The sequence below is a fragment of the Sceloporus undulatus genome, chromosome 9 (assembly GCF_019175285.1).
Source record: "Sceloporus undulatus isolate JIND9_A2432 ecotype Alabama chromosome 9, SceUnd_v1.1, whole genome shotgun sequence".
Lineage (NCBI taxonomy): Eukaryota > Metazoa > Chordata > Lepidosauria > Squamata > Phrynosomatidae > Sceloporus > Sceloporus undulatus.
The window spans coordinates 28,403,660-28,422,442 of NC_056530.1; the positions used below are offsets into that span (position 1 = coordinate 28,403,660).

Below are 18,783 nucleotides of genomic sequence, written 5' to 3' on the forward strand. Positions count from 1 at the left end.
ATTTCAACACAACTCCCCGCTGATTTTATCCTCCCGATTTGCAAACGAAAAGCAGGTAACAACTCGAAAGGAAAGCAGAGCAACACCAACCAAACTGCCCGTCCCCAAAAAAGCCCCACACCAACCCACCCCCTTGAGACAGTCCCCAACAGAAGGCAACACAAACAGTTCCAAAAGGAAAGTAAAGAAAGGAAGAGTCCCAAACAGAGCACGCCGTGAAAAAAAGAAGAAAAAGAAAAGCAAGGGAAGGGGAAAGAAAAGGAAAGACACAGCCGCAAAAAAACCAAGCCAAAAAGGAAGGGAAGGAGGGGAAGGAAGAAAGGTATCGTCATCACTCACTCTCCAGCTCTGTGTGTTTAGTGCGAGTATGGCAGCCGCAGATATGTAGGTACAAGCAAGCAGGAACAGGGGTTTTTTGCGGGGTTCTCAAATGTTCAGGTGTTTTGTTTTTGTTTTGTTTTTCCGTTTAGTAATAATGTTTTATACAACAAGTTCCAAGAAGCACTGTGAGCCAAGCCAATCTTCCTTTCTCTCTCTCTCTCTTTCTTCTTCCTTCTCTGTCCATCGCCGGTCTTGGTCCCTGCCATGTCCCACTGTCTGTCCGTCCAATCCTTCCGAGGCGCGAGAGAAATTCCGTCGACATGTTGGTTGGGTGGGTGCCGTTGCCATTCAGTTGAGGTTGGGTTCCGATTTGCCACGTCCTCCTCCTCCTCCTCCTCCTATTCCTCCCCCCGCTGCCCTGCCGCCATGCCCCACCCTCCCCACTCAGATGAAATACTCCTTCTTGTCGTCCCCGCCGGTTTGACCTCCCTCGGCATTGATGATGGCTGTGTCTGCATCCGGGGCATCGTCCGAGCCTTTGGCCTCATGGGTCAGGTAGGTACCTGCGTAGAGAGGTCAATATGTGAGGAGTTGCTTGGCTTCAGAGTTATCTTGGAATCATAGAATCATAGAGTTGGAAGAGACCACAAGGGCCATCCAGCCCAAACCCCTGCCATACAGGAACTCTCTGGTAAAAGGCAAGAATATAATCTGTATTGGAAGCTCCGACCCTCTCTATTGTCTCATTCATCCAGCCTTTAGTGTGAGCACAGTAATGTCTGCTGGGATTTGGTAAGTTCTTTGGCATTGTTTTCCTTTGCTACGCCCTTTACATCATTTGTTAGATGCCCCTAAGTTTTACCCTCAACTTATCCACGGGTCATAGCAAAATCCATAATTTTGGTCCCCAAACCTACCCTCGACTTATATGTGAGGTCGACTTATAGTCGAGTATATATGGTAATCGCAGAACAAAGCACGGCAAATGCAGGGGTGAGGAAAAGCACATGTTATGACAACCAGACATCTTTCTGTTAAAGGGATGAACAGAGACCAAAAATGGTCCTGGAAGAAAGTCCCATGCATTAAAAAGCTGTAAGGGGAAATGGTTGGAACCACTGAAAGTAAATGATTAGATAGATAGATAGATAGATAGATAGATAGATAGATAGTAATTTGTGCATATTTGCATACAATCTACCTTTGTGTCGGATCAGATAATGTCCCAAAACAATGAGCAAGATAAGGAGAAGGAAGACAATGACAGCGACAACTCCGCCAATGATAGCATGGTAGGGACTTCCGGTTCGCGTCATTGGACTGGCGTCTGTTTAAAAGGGAAGAGAGTGGAAGGTTTTAGGAAAAAGCAGGAAAATTACAGTCATGGGTTCAAAATATTAACAAATGTATACATTCCAAAATTGATGTTGCCATTTTATATCAGGCACACCATTTTACCGTGCCATTGTATTTAGTGGGACTTGAGCATCCACGGATTTTGTTATCCACGTGGGACCCTGGAACCAAACCCCAGTGGATACCAAGGGCCCACTATATTACACGTTTCTCTTTTTTTGTGGGCTTCTCTTTGCCTTTTCCTAGCACCTTTTTCAGATTCCCAAGCCATAGTAGGGAAGGAGGGGGGAAAACCATCAAGAAGAAATGCGGCAAGAGCAGGGTCTATGGAAGGCATGTTGAAGTCTATCCCCGGTTGACCATGACAGAATTCATGTATTTTTAGAAGCAGAACTTTCAACAAGGGAAGACCCATCCATCATTCAAGGGAGGGATTGAAAAGAAATAAGATGTGAAAGGAAAAATAGGATTGTGGGTCACAGTTATAGGAAAAGATAAGACGATGCGGTGTGCCGGTGCCGGTTCTAGGGCACCAACCGCACGCTCCCGAACCCTAGTACGTAACAGTGGTGCCATGATGTGGCTTCCTGTCTACTTGGGGGCCGCCACCATGACATAAGTGACGCACACGCACAGATGTCGCTGCATGTTGCTTACATCACTGATGCGCACTTGTGACGTCTGCCGCACAGATTTAAAAGAACCCATTTTTTCCGTGTTCTTTTTGGCACGGAGAGACGGCGCACAGTTTGGGAACAAAAACAGGCGGCTCTAGCCCTCCCTTTCGGGGAGGTCTGTCCAGCCCCTTCCTTCTCAATAGATACGTATAGGATAGCAGTTACAGACGGGATTGCAACTCAACGTTCAACCGCTGTTAATGTACTTAGTACTGGTTGTGTAATAGCCAAATCCTCTGTGTACAGCAGACACACAAAAGCAAGTATTTAAATAAAGCGAGCAGCGTGCAGCTTGGCCATCTGATCTCAGATATCAGCTCAAAACATTTTGCTCAATTGGGCATTTTGGATTTGAATTGGTCTGACATCATTGATCTGATTTGTTCTACCTGGTGCCTTCTTTGCGCGGTCGCAATGATGCCGTTTTTAGCTGTTTTTAATCACGTTGCGTATGGTTTTAATCCTCTAAACTGCCCCGATATCTGCAAGGATTAGGAGCAGCTCAAAAACGTTTAGGCAAACGAGTAAAAAAATTAATGCCATCAACAGACACGGTCCTTTCCGAAGCTTTTCAATGCACTGCATATGCGCGCCACCCGGTTCCCTGAATATAATGAAGCAATGTACACGTATGAATCAACCTCCCTGATCTCGCCTCCAAATTTTGCTTAAAGGCAATTTCAAGGTGAATTTGGGAGCGCCCGTTTGAACCGAAATGGCCATAGCAATTTGGAGATGTTGAACAAGCAAAAAGGGTATTGTTTCTCGACGGGGGTTTCATGCATCTCTAATCCTGGAAATCGTTCCAAATGCAAGGAAATATAGCGAAAACACTAGAGAAGCTCATGTTTATACAAAACAGGCATTGCTATCTCAAGATATGAAAAACTCTTAGATGTAGCCTTTAAAATCAGTATGTAAAGAGCTCTAGGAGCACCTTTGAGACCAACAGAAAGAACGAAGTTGGCAACATGAATTTTCCTAGACTTAAGTCTAATGCACCCGAGGAAGTAGACTTAAGTCTATGAAAGCTCATGCTGCCAACTTCTTTCTTTCAGTTAGTCTCAAAGGTGCCACAAGATCTCTTGATATCTTGAAGGCTATGATGTTGTAAGGCAAGCTCTGGTGGATTTTTACCAAGAGAGCAAGGCATTGCATCGACCTTATAGTTGCCAACCAAGGACCACCATCCAAGGTGATGGAGAACCGGCTTTGCAATAGACCAAGTCTCCCATCCAATGCTTACCATTAACGTCCAGGTTGTAGCGTGCTATGGACATGCCCATGAGGCTTGAAGCATAGCAGATGTAGGTCCCGCTGTCGCTTTTGTTCAAGTTGGGAAAGATGAGGACATTGTCTTGGGCTTCTGGGAGCGGGACTTCGGCACCTTCCTTCTCCCACTTGTAATTGTGAGGACTGTTGAGGAGAAAAGAGGATGAGAGTGAGTAAAGTCAGAGGTAGAATCCAAAGATATAGTCATGTCAGTCTGTGGAATCAGTATGCAGAGTGATCTTGTAGCACCTTTGAGACTCACTGAAAGAAAGAAGTTGGCAGCATGAGCTTTCCTAGACTCCAGCCTACTTCCTCAGATGCATTTGTAGCACTCAAAGGTGCTACAAGATCTTTCTATGTACAAAGTCATAAATAGCAGAGGATACAGATGAAACATGCTAAAGAGATTTGGGAATTGGGTTAATAATCCTAATACAGGCCGAGTGTTCCTTATTCAAAATGCTTGGGACCAGAAATGTTTTGGACAGAAGGCACGTTCTGGAGAGATTTTGGAACGGTATTAATAATCCTAATACAAGCTGAGTGTCCCTTATTCCAAATGCTTGGGACTAGAAGCGTTCTGGATTTGGGAGTTGCTATTTTTGGGATTTTGGCATATTTGCATATAGATAAGGCGACATCTTGGAGATGGGACCCAAGTCTTAAACATGAAATTCATCTAAGGCCTCATTCCCACCACCTTTTAAACCAAATCGCAAATCGGTTCGACCTGGTTCAAATGACCCTGGTTCCGACTTGAACCGAATCTCCGAAGCGATTGGGGGGGGGGGGGCATGCGCCAGACCCATTTAACTCGCGTCTTTTTGACGCTGATTTTTTCCACGTCTTTTTGGATAAATCGATTCAGTGCAAGTGTGAACCAGGCGCTAATTGGAATCGAGTTGAGCACCCATGGATTTTCATTACCATGAGGGGTCCAGGAACCATAACCTCAATGGATACCAAGGTTTCCTGAAGCTCTTGAAGTCCCTTTGCCTTAAACTCTGGCAAACTCTGTGCTGGGACAATGGCACATGTGCCCACAGAGAGGGCTTAGAGTGCCACCTCTGGCACGTGTGCCATAGGTTCACTATCACTGGTTTAGAGCTTTAAAGGACTAAACACCAGCATTTTAAATAGGGCCGGGTATTAAGGTCACCACTGCAACTGGTACCATATACGTGCTACACATCTATCAATTTATGCATGCGCACATATCTATATGTTCCAACCGTTCGGCCCCCACAGCTTTCCCGAAACCCACCTTGCAGATGGCGAGTCATAATTAGGGACTGCGTTTAAACTTCGCTCAGCCCACATTTTGAAGCAAACCAACTTAATTCACACTTACCCATCTTATATACACGGACCAGAATGCAATTATCTTTCCATCTCGCAATGCCGCTCTCGGCTCAAAAATATGCATAGGAAACTCACGCTCGAAGGGCACGTCGCATACAAAAGTAGGCATTTTATGGAGCGTGAGTACCACAATGCATATGTTGTGGGGCAAACGTGTGCTGTTGCAATGCAAATGTTTGCGCAGAATTGGAATAAAACAGGACGGAATAGACTTACGGATGGCACGCAACGATGGCATGGACCAGAAATTATGAATGTCTGTCATCTCGCAAGTTTGTTTGTAAGGACTTTGTACGACACATTGCACATTGGAATGATTTTTAGAAGTAAGCCGCTTTGATTGTTTGGCAACAGAAAAGTGGGGAATAAATAAAGTTGTTGTTGTTGTTGTTAATACTAATTAAATAATAATAATCATATTTCCACTTCTGACTTCATTGGCTAATTTTCAGTCAATTCCTTCTCAGATTTGTATGCATTTTTGTAGTGGCAGTGGCGAGTGTAATGGGGATTTTTTTGGTGGGAAGACCCAAGAGAAAAACCCACTGGGTGACATTGGGCACGTCACACTCTCTCGGCCTCAAGGGAAGGCAATGGCAAACCTCCTCTGAACCAACCTTTGCAAGAGAACCCCATGATAAGTCATAGACTGCACTGTCCCCACTACTCCTGGTCTACTCCCAGGTTCCTCCAGCCACCGTTGGGAACGGGGGGCTCATGGGACCTGCAGTCCAAAAGAGGTCTGGTCAAAGGAAAGAAAGGACTTACATGGGGTTGCCTTGCCCATCACAGTGAAGCTCCAGGTTCTCCCCTTCCCGCGGATGCTCGGGTTTCGGTTCAATTTTAGCGGTTGGCTTATCTGGAGAGAGGGAGAAAGGAGAAGAGAAAGCCTAAGACGATGATCAAGTCTATGGACAGCTGTGGGGTTCACCATCAGAATAAAGAATAAAATCCCACAATCCCCCTCCCTCCTTAAACATGACTTTGGAGACCAAGGTTTGAATCCTGGCTCAGCCGTAAAACCCAGTGGGTGACCATGGGGAAGTCACACTCTCTCAGCCTCAGAGGATGGCAATGGCAAACCCCTTCTGAAGAAATTGGCCAAGAAAACCTCTTGATATGGTGATCCTCCACCATAAGTTGGCAACGACTTGACGGCACACAACAATAGCAACAAAGCTAAATGCAACTTAAACTACGAACTATAAAAAAATGTTGTTGTTGTTGTTGTTGTTGTTGTTGTTGTTGTGTGACTTCAAGTCACTTCTGACTTATGCCGGCCCTAAGGGGAACCTATCCCGGGGTTTTCTTGGCAAGGAGGTTTGCCATTGAGGCTGAGAGCGTGCAACTTGACTTGACCAAGTGGGTTTCATGGCCAAGGCAGTATTCAAACCCTGGTTTCCTTTACTTAAAAGCAAAAACATCAATGAAACATGTGCAGGTCCCTGACGTGGCACATGAACAAAACAAAGAAGCTTTTAGGAGATGGGGAGATCTCGATTCGGAGTAAATGTTTGGATTGTAGAGCGCATGAAGAAGGTTGGCATGGCTGGGTCCCCTTATACCTTAACCGAAAAAAGCTGAGCATCTACATCGGTGGTTCCCAACCTTTAGGGGTTTTGAACTTCAGCTCCCAGAAGCACTAGCCAAGTTGGCCAATGGTCAGGAATTCTAGGACCTGAAGTCCAAAACATCTGGAGTCCGAAAGTTTGGTCTACATAGACAAGTACACTCATCCCTCCATATTTGCAGCTTTGATATCTGCGGATTGGATTATTCACAGATTTGATTCATATGTTCTCTCTAGGAATATGTAGGTCCTCCAGTGCAACTCTATGGTCAACTTTAGCTAAAGGGTGCACTGAAAGACCTAGGGATTCCTAGAGAGAACACTCTACTAGGCCTTTGTAGCTCCTCCAGCGCTGTTCTGTGGTCAGTGACTGTTACGTACAAAACACTGCTATCTGTTGGGAAGTGGACTTGTCTGAGTTTTGCAGGGATGCGTGATCGACTGTGCAAGTGACTTCCACGCCATCATCCTCTTTCCCGACCGCAAATTCAATGCGGCTGCTGACGGTGAAGGTTTTCCCATTGGAGTCTTCTTCCACCTCTGAAGGATCACCTGCGTTTTTGGAAGGAGGATAAAGAAACGAAACAAGAAATTAGTATCTTGGAGAGACTGCAGGAATGGGAGTGCGAAATATAGAACGGCTTGGATTCGAGGATCCTTAATGGCTCAAAGAAGGGTGACCAGGTGTCATCACCGCAAAGGAGGACAAGGTGCCGCAAAATGCACGGCATCCAAAAACAATGTAGGACACGACCAAATAAAAGCTAAAAACGCCACTATAGATGTAAGATAGAATCATAGAGTTCGAAGAGACTTCAAGGGCCATAAGGTCCAACCCTCTACCAAGCAGGAATATACAGTCAAACAGATGGTCACCCAGATCCTATACAGACTGGCATTATACGCCAGCTTGGGGGCATGGCATATAGAGCCATCAGATGGTACTTCTATCTTTTCCATAGTTAGTCTGTAAATCAAAATATCATAGAGGAACCTTATCAAATACATTGCCAAAATCCAAATAAATAACATCCATAGCATACCCACCATCTACTAATCTAGTGACCTAGTCCAATATATATATATATATATATATATATATATATATATATATATATAGTTCAGAAGGATATGCTCTTGGGAAACCCATGGTGTCTCTTACTAATCCTTGCATTGGCATCAAAATACTTGCAAACAGACTCCTGTATAATTTGTTCTAATGTTTTTCCTGGGAATGACACTTCCAATTCAAGGTGCTGGTGATGGCTCCCAAAGACCTCAACAAACTGGGACCTAGATATTGATGGGAGTCCGTCTCCCTACATGTATCCACCTTATTCTTAAGATGGAGAGACCAACCCCAGAAACATAAAGTGCCAAGTTCATCCACATTTTTGGCACTTAGTAAGATCACGGCTGGGGTTTCACTCTATCAGAATGCAAGATTGCTTTGGTGTTAAATTGTGTACATTGCTAAACTGTTTTTTTAAAAAGGAATTGTAAATCCCATACCAAAATCTGGTATAAAATAGAAATAATGGAACACTGTCTCCATTCTCAGAGACAACATATCTCAGTGTATTTTATGTTTCAGGGCCACGAGCGAAGAGCTCGCTTTTCTGCTTTGGTAGCCTAGTTGTCATTGCCAAAAAGAAAGATCGACTTCTTGCCACCTACTTGCCAGCGGTTTGCCATTCTTATGCCACCGGAGCTCGGCGGCTGGCTTGCTGCCGGAAGAGACGCACATCAGCTTAGCCATGTCGCCTTCTTTGAGGGGATCCGTGTAGCCGAAGATCTGAGGTTTTTGTGGGATTCCTGGAAAGAGCAAGAGATAAGAGACCGAAGATTAGCCTTACAAATCCATATCTGCTCTCTAAACCTGAAACAATGGAGGTGGAAGATTCCCTTTCTAATCTTTACATAGTGGGCTTTTGGTATCCGCTGGTGTTTGGTTGCGTATGTGTTGCAATGGCACCTCTCCCCATACTCTCTGTTGTCACCATCCCCTCCCTTTACGTTTCCATGTCTCACCCAAGACGGTGACAATGGCCTTTGCGGTCCGCACCGGCATGGTGAATATGGAGCAGGTGTACTCCCCTTCGTCCGCCAGAGTCGCGTTGTCGATACTGATGGTCAGCTCATTGGGTGTTGACCTCTCCAACTGGATTCGAAGATCTCGCAATGCTGGAACGTCAGGGAAAGAACGGGCGTTAAAAGAACGACGGGACGGGAAACGCTCTGTGTGCAAATTTTGTTACAGCAATCTCATGTTATCACTGTCTTAATGCCAAACTCAAGGCAGGCGAGAGAATTCTGCCTCGCTTGCAAAAGCTCAGTACGAATGAGGTTTCTGGATCTCACTGCCATATCAAAAAAGGAGATGGAGGGAAGAGTTAGAGAAATCTGCTACCTACTGAGTGATTGACTGACTAGGAAACTTTGTAGTGACATGTACAATAATGAAAGATATTACACTGGAGACAACAAAACCATGCACTGGCAGAGCGAGGGAACAAAAGCATGAGATGTGATTTTCTGTAGTGACAATCTGTGACAAAGGAAGAGATTAAAGTCTTGTTTGGTGCCATCCATTTGTTGATAAATTCCTAGTTGGACCACCAGAAAGCTGGTTTTTCGAGAGTTTTGAAACTTTGGCTAGTGCAAAATGCAAAAGAGCCGTCCATGCAATTGTATTTCCCATTACTATAGGTGGGTGCGAAAACTGGACTATGAAGTAAACTGATAGTAAGAAAATCAGCTCATTCAAGATGTGTTGATGAAGAAGTGCTTAGAATGCCATGGACTGCTAGAAAGACTGCTAGAAATACAGCCTGAACTTTCCCCAAAAGTCAGATTGACTAAAGGGATATGTCACACTTTGGCCATTATCATGAGACACCTCATTGGGTGTTGACTTCTTGAAGGCACACAACAACAACAATTGGTTATTGCATTATCAATATTGGCATTGTCTATCAGAGTTGCACTGTCAATACTGATATTCATCTCATTGGGTGTTGACTTCTCTGTTGGGTGTTGACTTCTTGAAGGCACACAACAACAACAACAATTTGTTACTGCTGTTGTATACCACTTTCAGTAAGAAGCGAGTGGAGTAATAGTATCAGCAAATCATGACACATCAACACCAGCTGCCAGGGACCATACAACCCACCTCCCTCCAAGTTCAAGCAAAATGGAGTCCGGCTCCTACCTCTTTTTTCCCCAAAGTAGAGGGTCTGCTGGGCAGGATTGGACCACTGGAGCGAGGAGTCATCGGGGTCTTCCACCTCACACCGGAGGACCACCTTGGAGCCTGCAACTACTATTTCATCCGACGTCGTCGGCTGGCAAGCTGCAGAGAATTAAAAGAGAAGATGGCTGTCAGAATTCAGACCTGCATCTGGAAAAGCACTTTTCAAAATTAATAAGTTACAATTCTAGTTACACTTTAGAACAACACTTTACTTTCTTACTATTCAAAGGCACAAATATGGAGGGCCAACTGCAGGTGCTTTTGTAGGTACCTTTTCTTTAAACCAGCAAACCCAAACCTTTGGTACGAAGCATACTTAAGGAGAGACGGTACCGTCCTGTAACCAATCCATTAAAAACAGTACAGTGCAACCACTGAGTAACTGATTTATGCCTGAGTTACTGCAAAACATAATTTAACTACAAGCCATTTACGATTCGCAATGCATCGCATCTGAGATCTAGGTCACTTCCAACACTTCACAAGCTTATTATGGCGTTTTGGAGCTGCGTCACATCAGACTCCATAGGAATAGGGGGGCTCATATGACGGAACGGCAACGTTTCTTTGGATGTAAAAAAACAACATAGCAACAAATGTGCACTTTTCACATGCTAGGTTTCTACATTAAGGGAAATCATACCTTTATGGAGGAGTTTTCCCAACCTAAATTCCCACTTGCGCTCCAAGCAGCAAAGCCCAGATGTAGATCTCACCGCTGTGAAATCTGCATGAAGAACAGACTGTTCCATTCTATATTTAATACTTTGAAACAGCTCAGCCCAAAGTACTGAGAGTAGCATAAGATAAAAGGAAGAGTGAAAAGGGAGGTCAGTCTTGCAAATGCAGAATGAGAGGTGATGCCTGTGGGCCATTTTGCAGGCCACTGGCCACCATTTTGTTTCATCCCTAAGGTCCCAATGGTGGCGGACGCTCTGATGGGGTATTTTGAATTGAAAGAGGTAGGCATCGCTTTTGTTGCCTCCGCAAGTTTGCTCGAATGGTACAAATCTCACTCCCTCGCTCTCCAAAATCTCCAAATATTTATTGGCTTTGATTGATAACCCGTCTCTCCGCCAAAAAGGCACTCAGCAAGAGCGGCTTTCAAATGAAACATATGCACTTAAAATATAAATCACTGTCAGGGAGTTGCATATGCACCTTGCCTGCCGTAAAATGTCGGGAAGCTGGTACGATGATACAGTAGAAATGGCTATTGCTGGGACACGGTGGTCTCAGATACGGGAGGCAAGTATGAGTCAAGCCTATTCAAGGTTGTTTCCATGAAATGAATTTAGATGTAACAACAAAGAAGGGGTGGTATGGCAATGAGAGGGACAAATATGTTTCAGCGGTGCAGTGGTTTGAGTATTGGGCTATGGCTCTGGAGTCTAGGGTTTGATTCCCAGCTCAGCCATGAAACCCACTGGGTAATCTTAGGCAAGTCATACTCTCTCAGCCTTAGAGGAAGGCAATGGCAAACCTCCTCTGAACAAATCTTGCCAAGAAAACCCCAGGATAGGTTCGCCTTAGGGTCGCCATTAAGTCGGAAACGATGTGAAGGCGCACAACGACAGCCAAAAACAGCAGCAAACACACACAAGTCCAACAGGGTCCCTACTGCCATTGATGCTTCTCCATAGAGACTTCTTCTGCAGGACTGATGGGATCCCAAGCGTCTAACTTTAAGGCATCCTCAGCGACAGTTAGAGACTTAGTTTTTTGTGGGTTTTTCGGGCTATGTGGCCATGTTCTAGCCCAAAACCCCCACAAAAAACTATGGATGCCGGCCATGAAAGCCTTCGACTTCACACTTAGAGACTTGGTTGGCTCTGGGCCTGGCTCTGGGGATATCAATGTCAGCTGTTTCTGCAACTATCGCTATCCTTCAAAGAGGTAGAATTCAAAGATATAGCCATGTTAGCCTCATTCCCACTTACAAATAAATCGGTTTGCGATCCGAATCGATAGATCAATTCGACAGCAGAGTGTGGTACCCACTACGTTTGCCCCGATCGCACTTCCCCCCTGTTAAATAACCCACTTGTGGTTCACATTCACGAATGAATCGAGTCAAAATGGACCTGCTCCGGCCAGCCGAAGGGCAAATTTCAATCGATTCCGATCCGCATCTGGTTCACACTTGCGCTGAATCGATTTATCCAAAAAGACTCAGAAATAAACCAGTGTCAAAAAGTTAAATGGGTCTTGCGCATGGCCCCCCTCTCCAAATCGCTTCAGAGATTAGGTTCAAGTGGAAATCAGGGTCATTTGAACTGGTTCAAACTGATTTGCGATCCGGTTTAAAAGGTAGTGGGAATGAGGCTGTAGACTTCAATCTACTTCCTCAGGTGCATTCAGTGGAGTGGAAGCCAGGCACAAACATCTTCCCTATCTTACTCTTAAGAGCAAGATGGGAGTTACATGGCGGCAGCAACAGGATTGGCAGGAGACAGCTTGCTAGGTTCTGCAGTGGATACTCAATACTGTATATTGTAATATTGCCTTTTCCCTCTTCCTTGCATCCATCAGCCTGAGCATAGCAGAACGAAGTGGCACCACTGCAGCGCTTCAAAAAACACACAAGGCGCTCAGCAATTCAACTGAACGTTGCACGCTCCAGGATCACCATCAACAAAATGTTAAAATGGTACTTTCATCCCTGATCCCTTACAGTTCTCTGAACCAAAGAAGCGCTCCCTTTCTCAAGCTGTTGACTTTGTTGTCTCCTTTCTCCGTGGGTGTCTTGGCGAAGCACATTCCAGCCCTGCCTTGTTAGCCTGGGCTATAGGGAGGAGTGGGTCGTGGCCCCCAATTCCTCCCTTCCTTTGCTCGCCTGGTTGACCCAAGTGAGAAGTAGCCGGAGAGGGGGAAAAGGCCTTTGGCAGATATCCCTGGTTGCAAAGCCTTAGCTGGTCAAAGCTCCCCTCTCCTGGTTAAACAAGCAACCCCTTGTCTGGGCTCAGCTGCCCCCACATCGCAAAGCATGCCCAGTTGAGTTTCAGCACATCGCCCTGAACAATCACCCACATACCAGGGCATCAAAAACACTTCATATGGCAAGGGGAAATGGCGAAGGAATGCGCCTGAGTGGGCGCTCGGATGTTTCCTTCCTAACCCCTTAATTCATAAGAACCTAAGAAGAACCCTGCAGATAAAACCAAGGGCCTGTGGAGCTCGGCGTCTTGCTTCTGATGGCGGCTACCTTTGCGGTCCCAGGAAACCTATTTAAGCAGGATTTATGGGGAAAGGCTTTCACCTGCTATTCCTCCTCCAAATGGAAAGGCATCCTGTGGCACCTTTGAGACTAACTGAATGAAAGAAGTTGGCAGCCTGAGCTTTGGTAGACCTGAGCCTACTTCCTCGAATGCATTTGTTGGAGTGGCTTTCCATTCCACCAAATGCATCCAAGGTTCAAATCTACGGAAGCTCATGCTGCCAACTTCTTTCTTTCAGTTAGTCTCAAAGGTGCAACAAGATCTCTTTCCATACTGATTTTACAGACTAACGTGGCTATATCTTCGAACGTCTCCAAGTGGATCTTTAGAGGCAGACTGTCCTGGAAGAGGATGCCATTCCTCATTATTATGGCTAATAAAGAGGCCTTCTGGATGACACCAAGTCCATCATCTCCTCCATCATCCTGATTCATATAGAGGACAACCAGATGGATGGCATGAAGGTGACAGCTGTCACACCCTTGTCAAAATGGGAAGGTTTCCTAGCAGCTCTTGTCTGTGTGAATGCTATGAAGAAAGCCTACATTTAGGGCCACTTCTATTTACAAAGGAAAGCTCTAGTTTCCTATTGTTTCTACTCACCTGACATGGCCAGTGCTTCACTCTCATCTGCTTTTCTGGTACATTTTACTGTATCGTCTCGGGTGATTGGACATTATCTCGCATGGACATTCTCTGTGGATTCAGCTCCTTCTGCCCTTTCGTCCACTGAAAGAACTGAATGAGGAAATGGAGGCATCTGGTTTCCAAGCATATCTGTGCAAATACATACGCCTGTGTACCAAGGCACCATGCAGGGAATCGCCAGCGCTTTAATAAATCTAAAGTTGAAGCACCAGGGCTGTTTGATGAGCAGAGATTATGACATCGGTGGGCATCTTACATTGTGGGAAGCTCTGTGCGTCTTATTCCATCCTTCCTAGGGGATCCTTGCTACAGATATTAAATGGCTGTGGAAGGGGAGGAAGGGTAGTAACTTCCACCACCGCCGCCGCTGCCCCCACCATAGCTCCCTTGCTTTCCCTGAGCCTAGCTGCAATGTCCAAAGTGGATTTTTTTCCACCACACTATATTGTTGTGAGCGATCTTTGTTGCCAAACAAAAGTAATGGGGAGTGACTAGGCTTGAATGGGCAATTTGGGCCCATTAATATTGTAGATGTCCTGCTCCTGATGGACATTATGGCCTGGTTCCAGTGTACCTACACCGTTCGGGAAACCGATTCTCCTCCTCGCCGCCCTTGCTTCTGTTCTAGCTGCACAACAAGAGGGATATGGGTTGTAGCTCTGTTCCTTCTCCCTTATTGGTTTCAGGGCTGTGCATGGGTATCTTCTGGGTGTCCTTCCACATCCAAGAAAGACACAGGAGCCAGAAGCCAAGGCACAGGTATGTGAAGGCATCTAGAAGGTGGTCAGGTGCATCCCAACAGGCAACGAGCGCTCAGGTAATTGAAAGTCACTGTATTCATGGAATCATAGAGTTGGAAGAGACCCCAAGGGCCATCCAATCCACCCCATTCTGCCATGCAGGAACTCTCAATCAAAGCATCCCCTGTGACAGATGGCCATCCAGCCTCTGTTTAAAGACCTCCAAAGAAGGAGACTCCAATACACTCCAAGGTAACATATTCCACCGTCCAACAGCTTTTACCTTCAGGAAGTTCTTGCAAATGTTGAGGTGGAATCTCTTTTCCTGGAGCTTGCATCCATTGTTCCGGGTCCTAGTCTCTGGAGCAGCAGAAAACAAGTTTGCTCCATCCAACATGACACTTCTTCAAATACTTAAACAGGGCTATCATATCACCCCTTAACCTTCTCTTCTCCAGCTCTCTAAGTCGCTCCTCATAGGGCATGGTTTCCAGATCTTACACCATTTTGTTCACTCTCTTCTGGATACGCTCCAGCTTCTCAACCTTCTTCTTGAACTGTGGTGCCCAGAACTGGACACAGGATTCCAGGTGAGGTCCGACCAAAGCAGAATGGAGTAGGACTATTGCCTCTCCCTGATCTTGGTCAGAAGCTGGTTACAGAGTGCCTGGTTGCATGTCTGTTGGGTTGCATTCAGTGCATTGGTTTGGCTCTTATTTTAATAATGTGCACCCAGGTCTTTGTCCAAGGAGAGGTGGCAGTGACTCCAACAGAAGAAAGCAAAAGCAGCCTGCACTTGAAGCCACAATTCCTGCCTATTAAATCCTCACCCAAACAGAACCCAGCTTCGCTCTACTTTCTGCTGTCTAGTCTCATCCATTTTCTCTGTTCTGCGGTTGCCATGGAAAAGAATGGATCCTTATATCATCTTTTGAACAAAAAAAACCCTACCCCCTCCGTCGGCACACTCTTTGAGTGTCCGTTGCCCCTTGGCGGTCAGCCTTCTCGGCTCAAGTCGAGGAGGGGACAAGTCGGTATTAGAAAGCTTGTTCTGTGAATCTGGGTCAAGGGAAAGCAAACAGACGAAGCCCCGGATGCATTTTGGGGTGATATTTAACCAACTGTTGCCAGACAACAAAGCTAGAACACTGCTGGTAACAATCTAGCAGCAATAGTTTTATGTCAATGGTTGCACTTTTTAGGATGTTGCACAAGGATGGGTCCTGACTATAGCTGCAACAACTGAGTTCCCACTAACATAACCATTACATAAGCAGTTGCGCTTTCCATGGTGTTGGGTGGTATCGGCATGATGCAAGTTATCTGGCGGGTTGCACAATGATGAAGTCTAGCATTTAAGGAAGGGGTCCTGGTGGCACAGTGGTTAAATGCCGATACTGAAACCACAACGTTGTGAGTTCGATCCCAGGGCTCCAGGGTCGACTCAACTTTGCATCCTTCGATAGATCGATAAAATGAGTACCCAGCTTGTAAACCACTTCGAGAGTGCTGCATTGACTATTAAGCAGTATAGACATGTAAATGCTATTGCTATTGCATATAGATTGCACTCATGGCATAGCTGCATAATGTAATTTTAGACCATGCAGCTTCTGTATTGGGTCTTGGCCCAATGCTCCAAGGTGCTTGATCTGGGAGTCAGCTTCTTTTTCACTTTAGTAACATAGCATAGTGGAACCCTGGAGAGCAGGGTTCAATTCCTGGTTTGGCCATGAAACCCACTGGGTGACTTTGGGCAAGTCACAAGCTCTCAGCCTCAGGCAATGGCAAACGTGTGTGACGTCGAAGGCTTTCATGGGTGGCATCCATAGTTATTTGTGGGTTTTTCAGGCTCTGTGGCCATGTTCTAGAAGAGTTTATTGCTGACGTTTCACCAGCATCTGTGGCTGGCATCTTCAGAGAATGCTGGCATTGAAGAGAGTGGGGTGCATGTACACACACACACACACACACACACACTTCTCCCTACCCAGTGACACACAGTATATATATACCCCACTCTCTTCCATGCCAGCATTCTCTGAAGATGCCAGCCACAGATGCTGGTGAAACATCAGCAATAAACTCTTCTAGAACATGGCCACAGAGCCCGAAAACATGGCCACAGAGCCCGACTTGGAGACACACAACAACAACAACCACAAACTCTAAAGTGAAGGCTGTTAAAACAGAGAGTGCCTGCGCATTCAACAAAACCTCTGGGAAACACTGGGATTATAGTCTGTCTGCAGATTCAGGGCTCTGCGCTGTTGTCCCGGCGGATGCTGCCCATCTGGAATAAAGCGCCATTTGCGTAGCTCAAACCATTTCAAATAAAGATTTTAAAACGAAACCTGCGCTTTGTTTTCCCAACAGTATTAAGCCGGATCCCTAGTTTCTGGCGGATTTGGCAGCTGGGAGGCAGAGGCGGTTTTAAAATCACGAAAATGGGCATCGCCAGCCAACAAAACTCCAACTTTGCCCTTATGGAGCTCATGAGATTTCACCAGTCGGCGGCCAAAGACTCGCGCATTTTATCTGTCTTAACAACTAGGAAGCAATTTGTGCCTCCGGTACAAGATTCTGTAGCTGTAGAACATCATGTACACAAACCCTTGCTCTCTTTCTGGGACTCATTAGACCCGGAGAAGAAGAGCCAAGTAGCGTTACTATGGGGTTTACAAACACACGGACAGACCTATATACACACATATACACACACATACACACGCAACGCACATCCTACAGAGTGTTCCTCGCTCTCCTTTCACCACCAGCCCTGCATTAAAAATATCTCTGTCCTCTTTACTATGTCCTAGATTAATACTCAGGCTAGACAAAACGGTTTCATTTTGCGTAAGGTGTGCATTCTCATCCGCACACAACACAAGCACGTTCTGTCCTGTTCCCACATTACTTTGCAATGCCTTTCCTTCCCAATTACATTTTATTCATGTTCATCCATCTATCGGGGATGCTTTGACTGAGAGTTCCTGCATGGCAGAATGGGGTTGGACTGGATGTCCCTTGGGGATCTCTTCCAACTCTATGATTCTATGATTCAAGTGCAATAACAATACAATCTGAATCCAAAAAGCAACACTACAATGCCATACTAATCCAGTCGTCTTAAAAGAAATCACCAGGATGTATTTGCCATTATCCAGATCCTTTGCTATAACTTAATGTAAATGGCTCTGTACCTCTCCACAAACTACTTTTAATTACACTATTTACATTTAATCTCTATTAAATCCCTCCGTTGTTGGTCCTCTGTCTTCCCATATTCCTTGCAATGTCCCCGTTAGATATCCTTCACATTCCTTCTTCTAGCACACTTTCTTTGTCCTTTCGATAATCTGCTTACCTACCCTATATATTAGACTACAGTGGTGCCTCGGGTTACGAATTTAATTCGTTCCGCGGCCGCTTTCGTAAGCCGAAAAGCCTTCGTAAGCCGAAATGCCATAGGCGCTAATGGGGAAAAGCCGCGGTTCCCTTTAAAATAGCGCCGAAGTTTTTTCGTAACCCGAAAAAACTTTCGTAACCCGGAACAATAATTCCCTATGGGATTTTTTCGTATCCCGAAAATTTCGTAACCTGGGTAATTCGTATCCCGAGGTACCACTGTATATACCCACTATATATACTCGACTATCAGGACCTCATGTATAAGTCGTAGGGTAATTTTAGGGGCCAAAATTGTGGATTTTGATAAGACCCGTGGATAAGTTGAGGGTAAAACTTAGCAGCATGGAACCAAAGATGTAAAGGAAATGATGCCACAGAGCATACAAAATCCCAGCAAGCATAACTATGCTCACCTTGGATGGATAAGATAGTACTTCTTTTAAGTGCTCCAAGAAGAGATCAAGTTCTCAAGTACAGTACACTTCGATTGACTCATGGCTAAGTCGACCCAGGTTTCTTGGGTCAATTTTTTGACTAACATTTCTAGACTTATACATGAGTATATACAGTACAGTTGCCCCTCCAAATCCACAGACTTGAAATGCACAGACTTGGAAATGTGCGGAAGGGCGACCACTATTAATCTTAATGGGGTGCTCGCCTGCGGTGTGCGCCCCACATGCATGCATCCCATTCAAGCCTATGGGCTTGAAGATGCACGAGATTTTGAACTCGCGCCGGGGCGTCCGGAACGGATCCCCTGCGAGTTCAAAGCGGCAACTATATATTCCTTTCTTTCTTTCTTTCTTTCTTTCTTTCTTCACTCTTTCGTTTTCCTTTCCCCCTCCTGTTTTTCCTTAATTTCCATCAACCCTTTTCTTTCTTTTCCTATTCCTTTCTGTCCTACTCATCCATCATACTACTTTTTTAAAGTCCACATAAACATTCAGGC

At 45.4% G+C, this 18,783-nt stretch overlaps 1 protein-coding gene across 1 annotated transcript in view; it reads right to left on the reverse strand.

Annotated features, from left to right (window-relative positions):
- Positions 1–758: 758 nt before the first annotated feature.
- Positions 759–18,783, reverse strand: part of CADM3 (cell adhesion molecule 3) — a 74,853-nt gene continuing 56,828 nt past the window's right edge. Inside the window, exons 2-9 of the mRNA XM_042438973.1 lie at positions 9,773–9,913; positions 8,590–8,742; positions 8,236–8,373; positions 6,940–7,110; positions 5,757–5,847; positions 3,601–3,770; positions 1,523–1,648; positions 759–884 (exon numbers count right to left, since the gene is read on the reverse strand). Of these exons, the coding sequence (XP_042294907.1) occupies positions 766–884; positions 1,523–1,648; positions 3,601–3,770; positions 5,757–5,847; positions 6,940–7,110; positions 8,236–8,373; positions 8,590–8,742; positions 9,773–9,913 (1,109 nt within the window). The 3' untranslated portion in view covers positions 759–765. The remainder of the gene's footprint in view (positions 885–1,522; positions 1,649–3,600; positions 3,771–5,756; positions 5,848–6,939; positions 7,111–8,235; positions 8,374–8,589; positions 8,743–9,772; positions 9,914–18,783) is intronic.